The 12512-nt window shown below is 40.0% G+C and overlaps 2 protein-coding genes across 11 annotated transcripts in view; one reads left to right on the top strand and one right to left on the bottom strand.

Moving 5' to 3' along the window:
- The window catches only part of STARD3NL (STARD3 N-terminal like), a 28346-nt gene extending 26766 nt beyond the window's left edge, over positions 1 to 1580 (top strand). For 4 of the 10 annotated variants that reach the window (XM_044454371.1, XM_044454423.1, XM_044454429.1 and 1 more), the window contains 2 exons: positions 492 to 562; positions 1081 to 1580. In XM_044454371.1, the coding sequence (XP_044310306.1) occupies positions 492 to 539 (48 nt within the window). In that variant the 3' untranslated portion in view covers positions 540 to 562; positions 1081 to 1580. Of the gene's footprint in view, positions 1 to 491; positions 580 to 1080 lie in introns of those variants that run through there. The other 6 variants (XM_044454379.1, XM_044454438.1, XM_044454404.1 and 3 more) reach the window with 3 other exon arrangements.
- Positions 1581 to 4490: 2910 nt separating this feature from the next.
- AMPH (amphiphysin) overlaps positions 4491 to 12512 on the bottom strand; it is a 99230-nt gene continuing 91208 nt past the window's right edge. Inside the window, exons 19-22 of the mRNA XM_044454352.1 lie at positions 10161 to 10331; positions 7372 to 7629; positions 5043 to 5144; positions 4491 to 4781 (exon numbers count right to left, since the gene is read on the bottom strand). Coding sequence (XP_044310287.1) covers positions 4674 to 4781; positions 5043 to 5144; positions 7372 to 7629; positions 10161 to 10331 — 639 coding nt within the window. The 3' untranslated portion in view covers positions 4491 to 4673. The remainder of the gene's footprint in view (positions 4782 to 5042; positions 5145 to 7371; positions 7630 to 10160; positions 10332 to 12512) is intronic.

Raw genomic sequence — 12512 nt, 5'->3', positions numbered from 1 at the left:
TTAATGTTTTGTTCTTCATTTGTTTTAATCTCATGCTGTTCACTGCTCCAGAATCTGTTTAGATGTGGAGTGGTATAGAAATAAACATTCATCCATTCAGATGGATTTTTCGAAGAGCCAGTCATACTGGGGAGCATTTCCACTGTTAGGTATAGTTGAAAGAGTATAGTTGAAAGAATCATTAACTTAAAAACAGATTTTCCGAGCCTTCCTCTGTGTTCCAGTTATATATCCCCTCAAATTGTTTTACACATTTGATACACTTTCGATATAGAGCTATAGCAAAACTCATTACAGTAACTGTCTAATTACACATTTAACAGAATTGCACATCAGTGCTGTTCTAGGTTATACTGATTCAGACTAAAGGATTTCATACCTTTCATTCTACACACATACACAGGATTTATATATTATGTAAAATACCTATATCTTGACACTTACCAAGCTTTGTTTTATATTATTGTAATCATTTTATTTGCCTTTCTTAGGATCTGATGAAGAATCAGAAGAAAAACAGGACAGTGAGAAACCAGTAGTATAGCAAATACGGCAATAAGAGGCAAGTTCTTTTTGTAAGTAAGTAAAATTCAGTCTGACTGTGAAGTACTTGCTAATAAATTCTAGAAATAAAAAACTGTAACCTAGTCTTCATGTTGCCTTGTCAAATGTTCCATGTTACCAGCTGAATTAGAAGGATTTGAGGATCAGACAGGACATTGCCAAACATTTCATCAGTCTGCTGGAGAATAGGAAAATATACGTACAGAATGAGTGTTTCCACTATAGCGTTTTATTTCCGTGAGCTCTCTTGTTGAGTAAGAACATATTTTTCATTTGTAGTGAAAAGGGAAATGTTAAGATTGCTCTGTGTGGTTGCTATGGAGTCATGCAACCATGTATATAGGTAGTTTTCAGCAGCAGCAGATGGTGTTAAATTTGTTTCTTGGCTGTACTACCATGCCCATTCAAAAGGGCTATGTCTCCATGGAGTCTCCTTCTCTATGTGTTAGTGTAAGGAAGTATACATTTTGATGGATGTCACCTTCCTGCTAGTAAATTCATTGTTTTCTGTTTCAGAGTGAAAACCTGATTTCAGAGCTGCTCAGAATTTGTTGCTCTTGGACTACAATAATGTTGGCAGCAGGTTGCTTACTTTTGGAACTCATAGTGAAAGTATTTATTTATTGAATGATCAAGGGGACCTTTCCCTGTGCTCTGTAATACCTCACCAAATCGGTATCACATTTGCATATATATATATATATATATATAGAGAGAGAGAGAGAGAGAACAGAATCACGCCTAATATAAAAATACTTGCTGTAATGTATTCAATGATTATTGAATCTGTTTTTCTAATGACTAGGAATCCACTGGAGAGAGGTGTGTTTCTAACCTGTAGAATCTAACCTACATGAGATAATACTTTACAATGAAAGTCTGTAATGATTATTTGGTTTCACTATAAAAATGTCATTAATTTTACATTTTGTTTTTTAACAGTATATTTTTTTTAAGAGGGAGTTATGCACTCCTTGTGAATTAAAGGAACACATTAATAAAATGTGGCCTCGGCAGTTTGTGTGTAAATTTTCTCCATTCAAGTTCTTACATAGAACTTTAAACTATTTCTTTGACACTAGGTTTAGTACCATGGGACTTTTGAGAAAGTGAAGCTCATGCCTACGTGTATCAGATCACAAAGTGCACATGGCTCACTCTTTGTATTTGCAAAATTTATACTGTTGCCAACTGGCACCATTAACAATCAGTGGAAACACCACAATATTTTATGCATTATATTGTGTATACCTAATAGTCTTGTGGAATATTGATCTAGCCATTATCCCTTGAGACAGTTTTGATCATTTGAAATAAGTGGTGCAGTAGTGTGTGTGTGTGTGTGTGTGGGGCGGGGGGGGGGTCATGTGCCCCCAGCTACAAGCACTTGTAGTATGATTTTCCATAGATCTTACCACCTGGATATATCTGCCTGCTTATACATGGCTGTTTTATTTTGTGTCTAACACCTCTGAGGTGTTGCATACATACATATGGAGTCACTGTCAGTCAGTACTTAAGGGCACATGTTTGGTACGCAAAAAGGTCTTGGGTGTTCAGTCCTTGGTATTTCAAAAGAGTTTTGGCAGCATGAGCTGCAAAGAATCTCTAAGATGGGAGAGCCATATCTGAGAGCACAGCCCAGTGAGCTAGTTAGATGGACTGGAAGTATACTTCAGTGTAAGGCAGTTTAACATAAAGGTACAAAAATATTTGAATAGGAATTTTAGCAAGCATTTTGAGTCAGCAGAACTGTTACATTTAGTGGAGAAACTATTATACTGTGATCTCTTGGTTCCCTCTAGTGGTCAGGATGCACAATATGATAGGTCATTTCAGTAGTAAAACATAAAGGATTCTGTGGACTCTAGGGGACAACTTCCATCCTAACAGTCATTCAGAAATAGATAAGTCTCTGGTGGTTGAAGAAGACAATAAAATACGGGTCTATAAGCTCCAGAGTTACGTGGATGTCTTTGGCAAGAAAACTTGCAAAGGTATTTGCATATTACAGAATCACACTAATGGCTTTTCCATGTGGAATTCAGTATCTTGCCTAGCCCTTGCAGATAAAATATAAGTGTGGAAGTGCATGACCAATATCATGAACTCAGCTCATCCTTGATATTTTAAATTTCCAGCAAGACCTTTTTCCTTGGGGAAAAAAAGAGAAGGAAGTGTAAAGTTGAATCCAGCCCTACAGCTGCAATCCTACATGCACTTACCCAGGAGTAAGCCCTGTTAAATCTAATTAAACTTACTTCTGAGTAGGCATGTATAAGATTGTGATGTTAGGTATTTTGCTTTTATAACCTTAATAACATGTGTTAACATAATGACCCTGACCGCTTGAGAAAATCATTTGCCAAGCAGACAAGATGTAACAATTATAAGGTTATGAAAACAGCCACATGCCGTCCTTATACTCATCTGAGCTAGGAATGAATTCATTTCTGCCTGTTCAATCTCAGATTCGGTGTTACCCTACCTATAGTGTGTGTCAGTTTGCGATGATGTAGAAGTGTCAGTTCACCATTTGATATTATTGTTTTTTAAAATCGAAACCTTATTTCCAGTCGGCTTGACTCCAGTTAGTCATAGTTAGCATATACCCACTGAAATCAATGGGATCTAATTTAGTCCTTGTGCTCCATTAATTTCAGCAGTTTACTCTAATTAGGACTAAATCTAGATCCAGCCCTAGATGTATAACAGAATTCAGTATATAAAGTGACACTAATGAGAAGTGACACTAATGAGAAGCAACTATTCTGCTTGTGGAGCTGATCCAAGATTTATTTTGAATGACACAACACTGAAAAACATAATAGTCACAGATGACATTTTGATACAGGGTACATCATATTTTACTTTCAGGGGATCATTAAAGGTGTGCTGAATAAATACATATAGTGAAAATATATTGTGTTCCTCTTTCCTTAGATTAGACTCTTATCCAGTCAGTTACATTTAAAAATAGATAAAATTAGCATTATAACCTCCTTCATCAGAATTATCACATCCTTAGCTATAGCAATAGGTAATACAGAGGCAACTTGAGCCATGCCTTCCCTGGTGTTTTAGCAGCTTTGAACGTGAGCTTGATGACTTTTGTCATCTTGGAATGAAAATTGTGTATTACAAATGCAGATATTATTGTCTTATGTTTTGGCAATAGAGCAGCTAGTTTCCACTTGGAACAAAATTATTTACTGTAATGCCAGACAGTAAGAGCAAATGCCTGTATGAACAATACTACATAAAGGGACTACAATGAAAGGGTAAGATATGTGTTGATGCATATATAATCAGTGGAAGCCAACCTTTTGCAAGTGTGCTACAAATCAAAGCCAAAGTATGACAGCGCCACTCCAGTGCATCTTATATACAGAAGTAATTTCAGCCTCCTGGAATAGGGGCTTCTTGCAAATCTGCTGAACTAGAAAGCAAGCAGGTTGGACTGTGTGCCATAGCCAAATTTGAGGCTCTTCTCATTCTTGCCCAAGCTTTGCCAAGAACACTTGCTGTCTAAGTTACTTGTGGCATACATGCTTATGGTTGGTTCCCTATGATTCTTATGCTGTATATACACTCGCACACACAGCATGTCAGCATTCATGCATGTGTGTGTATGTATATTTGAAAACAACATTGAAAAACTTTGCAGCAGATTTTTTAAAAAACACATTGAAATCAGTTGCGACCTCGGTACTACAAGATTACTAATCAAGTCTTCTGCAGTGCAGCAACTCAATACAATACACTTAAGTGCAGAGAAGTCAAGGTTCCAGTATTGAGGAGGCTACTCAGCATTGTACAGGAAAGGATCAGGTTACAGGATCACCATAGCTCTGACAAAGTACAAACAAATCTGTTGCCACATATATGTGAACAAATAAGGACATTTTTCCATTTACTGCTTCAGAATATGCCCGCTTTTAACTTCTTGCAATCATGCTCATTTGATATGCGTCACCCAAATTTTTGTCTGGCACCAGTCTGTAAACCACAATGGCTCGACTATAAAGGTGGGCTCCTGTGCATTGGAGAGGTTCGAAATGTAGGGACCGAGCTTCCTACCACACACTTCATACCTCCTGAGCTGAGATCTATTGCAAACAGCGGGTGAAATTCTCAGGAAAAAGTCCTTTATAAGTAGTTACATCTCTGTATTTTAGCCAGTCAGATTCCTTAATCCCTGTTAACCAACCAGCTTCCTGCAAGAAAAAAAAGGGTTTTAAATGCTTCTATTTCACGAGTTACCTGCCTAGGACCTCATTATTGTTTACATACATTAAGTGTTACTTTTAAAAGCAGTTTTCATTCATTCCAAGTAGACATTTCACATTCCCAGAGTTACCTGAAAATTTTCTAAAAACAATTCAATTTAAGCAACATAGCTATGATCAAACGTAGTACTTTTCTTTCAAAAAAGTAAATGTTTTAATTTGCAGTGATGCAATGCCCTTTGCTGTTACCTGATCAGCAGGTGTGGCACATGGGATTACTAGTAGAATATCTCCTCGCCTCAGAGTCAGCTCATCACTATTAGCTGCTTCAAAATCATGTAGTACTTCAGCCTGTAAAGCATAATAAATAGATGGCTTTGAGAACAGAGCATTCTTTATTTCCTCAAAAGCTGCCACAGAGCTGTTCTCTACTTTTAAACCTGAAACATGATGCTGAGATCTTCCTTTTCCTTTGCATTTCTTTTTGCCCTTTATTCAGAAAGATGGGCATTGCTTGGTACAAAGTCTGAAAAGCAAGTGGAATAATGTGTTCATGCTTTTCCGGTTCTGATCCTTTGGCTACATTTGTCTTTGGATTACAAATAATGACCTGAAAAGCCAGCAGACCCTAGAGAATGGGGTGAGCTGTGATACAAGGGCAAAAGGTGGTCTCTGAAAATCAAGCGGAGGCAAATTGCATGCGTGAAGTTCCTGTGGAACATAAAACCAGGTGGTCAAGAAGAAGAAACAACTGCAACTACCAGTTTCAAACCTGCTTTAGGAGCAAGTGCCAGAAGTCTGTCAGAATAAAATGTCTTTTCCCGTTCTCCCCAGCACAAATGCTGCCAGCCTGGCCTCCCTTGTCAGGCAGCTCCACAGCCTCTAAGATGACTATCGCCCATGTTTTTTTAAAAAATGCTTTCCATGATAGTAAAACAGAGATGTGCCTCTCCGGAGGATCTTAAAACCTGGGCAGGCTTGTATCAGGAAATGTTGTTTTTGACATAGTCAGGCCTGAAGGCCTATGTGGCTTTATCAGTCATCAGCAGCATTGTAAATTGTGCTCAGAAAGGACTCATAGTTAGTGGAGTTGTTGTAACAAGGGAATCACTTGCTCACTATAATGCTCCATCAATAGTCTGGCTACTGCATTTTGGACTAGTGGGAGTTTCTGACTAGTTTTCAAAGACCCATATAGAGTATGTTACAGTACTCCAAACAGGATGCAGCAGGATAGAAGACATTTCACTGTGGCCAGATCTCTACGAACAGGCAGGGTTGGTTCACTAGCCATGCAGATTTATTCTTGGCCACCACAAAACTTGGGTTTGCTAAACTGACTCTAGGAATATACTTAAACTGCAGCCCTGAAATTCCACACACTGTGTAACACCATTTGATTCCCTGTCTACCTCCTCAGGAGCACACTTATTTTGTCTGGATGAAATTTCAATGTGTTTCATCCAGTCCATTGCTAACATCAGACACACGTTTAGAATGAGAACAGTTTCTTTGGACTTAGATGTTGGTGGCCTGGGGAAAACAAGAGTCAGGATCATCAGCATGCTTGTGGCTCCAAATTCTGGACAACCTCTCCCAGCAGTTTGATGTGTATGTTAAATAGCAAGGGGTGGGGGGAATAAGATAAGAATTCCAAGGGGAACCAAAATCCAATCACCATGCCATCGAATGCCTTCTGAGAGTAAATGGAGCTCCCATGAAATGGTCTCTATACAACCTGTCCTCAGCTAGTTAGCCAGAATACTATGTCCAATAACAATAAAGGTTACTAAGAAGTCCAGCAGAACCAAGGGGGATACTATCCCAATATCCAGTTCCTGCAGTGGAAAAGCCAATCAGGAGACCAATGCTGTCTTTGCTCCATAATAATGGCAGGGTTGTATAGAAGCCATATTTCCAAACTCCTTGGACATCAACACATCCTCCACCACTTTATCCAGAAATGGAACAGAATACTGGAGACTTAGCAGAAAAGGGCTTCCTCATTGCTATGGTTAGGATGTCCCTCTAGCATTCACAGATTTCCTTTTTTGCTCAGCCCTGTCGTGTTAGAATGGTGCATACTCTGTTGTAAAGAGGCATCCTCCAATACTCTTCCTAGCTCAGCTAGCCCCTGCCCCTGTGGCTGCTTTTACAAGCTAGGAGAGCAAGAGTCTTACAGCTCTATGGAACCTGTTGGCATCCCCAGGTGGTAGCAATGGAAAAATATCCATTATACCTGGACAAACAGAGGCCTGTGACATCAGCTGGAATTTCAGCAACTGTTTGATGAAGATCCGCAAAGAAAAATGAGATTTGTATCAAGTAGAAGATTTGTATCAAGTAGAAGGCTGTACCCAGTGCCATAGTTTGCATTTATACAAATCCTGGATACAGTTCTATGTTTGACTGGTTCAGTGAAATGATAACACACTGGTATACTGAAAGTTGCTTCTTTATGGCCTGTATTTAAGAAGGACTGTAGAGAATAGTGGTTCAAATACGCACCATGTTTCTTATTCTATATTCAGTGATGTCATGTCAAAGAAAATTCAAATGAATAAATGCTCAAGTAAACCTTAAAGAGGAAGTTGGGTGGCATGTCATCATCTGCTGATACAGGCTTTTCCTCAGAAGATGCAGCCGGCACTTCTTTGATAGTTTCTGGCTCACTTGCAATACCTGAAGGTTCACCAGCGAGGCCATCAGTGCCCTGAGTACCAGAATCTTCTACAGCATCTTTTGATTCATTCACTAGAACCTCGTGATCTTCTCCATCACCTTCATTGTTTGATGCAGGCTCTATCACTACTGAAGGAATGTTGCTGAGGTTTTCCTTAGGAGAAAAACATGGGGAGAAAAAGGCAGTAGTTAGAACAGTAACAGTTACCCCTCTAGAACAGGAGTAAATAGATCAGATGGCTCTCCAGATGTTTTGGTTTCACTTCCCAGGAACCCTTGCTGACATGTTCAGGAAGGTTGGGAGTTGAAGTCTAAAGTGCCCAGAAATCTACTTTGTTCACCTCTGATCTTGAATGGTTAAATCCTTTTTTGGTTTGGTCTCAGAACAGTTAGCATTAAAAAAAAACCCCATGTGCTTTTACCATGTAATTGAAGAAATGCAAAGCTCAGTATAACAGCAAATAATCTCCCTATCTACTTCAGAGAAAATTTTTGGTGCATATTGAAACCACCCATATGGACAGCTAGAAAACCTGAGTTAGCACAGTTTGCCAAACTTAATGCATTTGATTTTCTCCTATTTAAACAAAGTTCAGCACTTGATCATTGGCTGGACTGGGCCTGTAACTTTCAACATGTATTTCTCTTGCAAGGTTCTACACTTACTTTAAGGAACAGGACAGCTTCATTTCTATTGGACTGAATAAAGAAGCCCTTGGAATGGGGGATATCTAAGAAAAGGGAGAGAAACCTTTATCCCTCCAGCCATTGTTGAATTACAATGCTATCATCCCTTGCTATGGGCTATGATGGCTTGGTCTGATGGGAGTTAATCTCCAACAGTATCTGGAGGGCTACAGGTTTCTCTGCCCTGCTCTAAGGACTGATGTATGATGGCTTTGAAGTATTCAGGACTTTTATCATAGACTGGATTACTGAAAAAAAAGGCATAGTTGAAGTATTGGAGAAAGGAGCTACCTGTTCTGAGGATGGACAGTATTTTATTGATTTAAAATTATTCTAATTGTTTCTTCCACAATGTAGAGAGCCAGAATCTCGCCAATGTAAATGAAACTTAGAGCTTCATATAATTTTTCAGATTAAAAACCTCATCCCTTTTAAGAATTACAGCTTACCTCCTTAGTACTGTGGAATCCAAATCATATAGTTTACTACACACTTCAACCATTGTAGCAATCCTTTCCAAGGAACCCAAGACACTACAGGGGCAGGGAGTAGGCAGACCAGCCTTGCCATTAGGTACAGTCAGACACTGCCCCCAGGTGAGGGATGCTAAGGGAGAGGATAGCAGTGCCAGCTCACTGATTCTCCTCCTGGCTCCTTGACCAGTTTCCTTCCTTCTTAGAACAAAGGTTTGCCCAAACATTATGTTCTGCACCCTCTAAGCTGCCCTGTTGCCCTCAGGTGCAATGAAGGACTGCCAATCCAATCAGCTTCTGCATGCAAAATAGGAGAAGATTACTGCAGAAGCTGTAATCTGCAGGAATGCCCTTTGCCTCAGGCAGCAAAGTGTCTTGGGCCAGCTCTGGTGGGGGTGGCAGCAGAGTCTCAAAGAGAATTCCTAGTGCCACATCCAGCTATGCATTTTGGAGGGGTGTAGCTGTTAGATTGTTGGACTGGGAATCAGGAAACATGGATTCTAATTCACCCTGGGTCATGAAGCTCACTGCATGACTTAGGGCCAGTCACTGACTCTCCCCTTAACCTACCCCCAAATTGAGAATATAAAACAGAGAGGAGGATAATAATCATGTGTACTATCTTGGGTTGCTTGGCAGGAAAAGAATAGGATATAAAAGTAAATACATAAATTCTATTTTAATTTGACTTATACCCCACATTTCTACTACAACTGGCACTCAAGTTGGCTTACAAAACCAAGATAAACTAGATTAAAATAATAAAGCACATTAACATAAAGCTTCCATATAGCCTGAAGTGTTTGATCCTGCCTAATCTTGGAAGTTACGAGGGTCAGAACTGGTTAAAACTTGGATGAGTGACTTAAAATATTGTGAACCTCCCAGACAGCTTCAGCTATGGGTGGTATAGAAATGTAATGTAAACAATAACATATAATGAAAATGAAGCACTTTGAAAACAAAAACAGCATCCAGACCAGCAGATCTGTTTACAAAGGTCTTACTGAATGAAGCAAACTTTGCTTCGCAACAGAAATATACTGGAGGAAGGAAATTTATCCTCCACTGGGAGCCAGTACTACAGCCTGGAGACTGCCCCCAAATGCCCTCTCAGGTTGCTACCAAATGTGCCTCCAAAGGCAGAGCTCTCGAGGGCCCACTGCAGACAATCTGAAAAGTTTCAGCAGGTTCATATGCGTGAAGGCAGTCTTTCATGAAGCCTGGTCCCAAGTTGTAAAGGGCTTCATGGGTAATAAAGGTAAAATTGGGCTTGGAAACAGACTGGTAGTCGGCGAGGCTGCTGTAACAATGGAGTTGCATGCTTCTTGTAACCAGCCCCAGTCAGCAGTCTGGCCACAGCATTCTGGACCAGCTGAAGTTTCTGAAGGTAGCCCAGACAGAGCACACTGCAATAGTCCAAACAGAAATCCCTGGAATGAAATGGCATAAAATTGGTTGAGGACCACGAGTTTCTAAAACATCACTGAAAAAGAGAAGCACAAACCTGTACTGGTGGTTTTACCTGAGATTCCTCTGTTTTTCCTTCAGGACAAGTTAAGTCACTTTCTTCAACACCTGTTTCAGCAGCAACAGCAGCAGCAGCAGCCGCAGCAACCTCACCACCTTCACTCGCAGGAGCAGCATCCATGCCCTCACCTTCAGTAGGAACCTCCATAACAGAATCCATCTGTAACTAACCAGAAGTTCAAGAACGCCAAATATTATTCAGCTAATAGGAGAATGTGAATGATGCTTTTCCTACAACAACATTTTTACAGAGGCAAGCCATAGTAGTGATGGGCAACTGTAAGACAGGAGATGGGCCAATGCTTTCCTTCTCTTAAAAAGGGGGAGAAAGGTGGAACCAGGGGGTGACAGCTCACTCAGTATGTCACTGAAACTGAGCAACCTTAAGAGGTTAGTCTGTAAGCATCTAGAAAGGAATGCATTGATGAATAGGTGGCACCATGGAGTCATTAAGAATAAGCCACATTAGATAAAGTATTACTCGTTTGGTATCATGGGAAGCTCATCAGCCATGTATATCTTGATTTCAGCAAGCATTTGATAATGCCTGCCATAGCATCTTTGGACAATATTACTGTTAGGTGGATGCACAGCTGGTGTAATAAACCTAAATAAAAAGCACTCAGTAATGGCTTTGGATCAGCTGGTCCTGCACAGGATGGGCTCTGCCTAAGGCCATGCTCAGCATATCTTTACAAGACCTGAGTGAGAGCATAGAAGGGATGCTTATTGAAGGTACCGGTAGCACAAAATTGGGAGGGGCAGCTAACATTATAGAAGACAGGATCAAGATTCAGAATGGCCTCGATGACCTAGAACAGTGATGACACCAACAAAATGAAAATTGACAGATAATTGTAAAGGCCTGTGTTCAGACCCACATCAAAAGACACGAGTACGGGACATGGAGTTCTGATTCAGCAGCAGTAAGGATCTAGGTGTCTTATTTGAACATAATTTATTTGAACATAATTGGGTGTTGGACTGGGGTCCAGAGACTGGCATCCTAGTTCTCACTTAGCCACTGGGTGACTTTGGGTCAGTCACTGACTCTCGGCCTAATGAACCCTAAGATTGGAAGGAGGAGGAAAAGGAGGATTATGTAAGCAGCCTTGAGTTCCTTGAAATTAAAAAAGATGGGTTAGCAAATATAAAAAATAAGTTGACCATGTGCCAACAGAGCAATGTGGTTGCCATAAAAGCTGATGCAGTGATAACTGTGGCAAGCAATAGTCACCTTCTGTTTTGTCTGGTCATGTTGCCTCTGGAATAAATCTCCAGTTCTAGACACCATATTTTAAGAAGGGGAAGGGGAATGTAATTTATGTTTCCGTCAACCAAAGACATGGATATTTGCACCCCATTTGGTTTTGCCACTTTCTTCCAGCTCCCACAATTCTCTCTCTTCCTTTTCGAGAGATCCTGAAACAGGATTTTCTTTGGGGAAAAACATCAACTTCTGTGGGTTCTTGTGATTTTTTTTCCTATCGCATGAGAATAATTTTTCCTATTCAATAGCAATCTGAGGCATGTTCCTCTTCCATTTCCATTCAAAACCAATCTGAAAAGCTATAGTGTTTTTTCATAAGAACTGGACTGCACTGTCAATCCCAGCAGTCTTGTTTCAATAAAATATTATTGTGTACAAATCAAGAAACAGCCTGAAATGAGACAAAAGACTTTACACTGAAGTCTAAAGAGCAAAGTGATACACACTAAAATACAAAATCCTAACTTTGTATATCCTCTGAGGGATTTGAGGTGGCTGTGATTGATCAGGAAAGGGATCTTGGGCTTATGGTGGACAATTCAATCAAAACATGGCTTAATGTCAGCTGCTGTGAAAAAGACAGACACAGTGGGGATCATTGGGAGCTGAAAATAAAAATTCCAAAATTATAATGTTTTATACTGATCTATTGTGCAGTGGAAGACTTAAGACAGATAAAAAGAAGTATTTCATCACACAGATAATAGCTAAACTATGGCGTTTACTACTGAAAGATGTTGTGTTGTGCGATGGCTACCAACTGAGATTCAGAGGGGTTAGTCAAAGTCATGAAACATAAGGCTACCGATGGCTCCTGTCATGGTGGCAGTATATTACTTCCAATATCAAAGGCAATAAGTTTCTCAGTGCCAGTCAGTGAGGAACATGAGTGGAAGAGTGCTATTGCACCCAGGTCCTACTTCTGGTCTTCCCACATGTATCTGGTCAGTCACTGTGGGAGTAGAATGGTGGACTAGATAGGACTTTTTTCTAATCCACTAAGGACACAGACCCTTCCTTCTGTTGGCAAACCTCCTGCACTGTCCAACGAGCCTGAAACTTTACCATACTATGAGA

The sequence above is a fragment of the Varanus komodoensis genome, unplaced genomic scaffold (assembly GCF_004798865.1).
Source record: "Varanus komodoensis strain SLA01 unplaced genomic scaffold, ASM479886v1 scaffold10, whole genome shotgun sequence".
Classification (NCBI taxonomy): domain Eukaryota; kingdom Metazoa; phylum Chordata; class Lepidosauria; order Squamata; family Varanidae; genus Varanus; species Varanus komodoensis.
The sequence above is the reverse complement of the archived record's forward strand: the minus strand, read 5'-3'. Positions and strand labels throughout refer to the sequence as shown.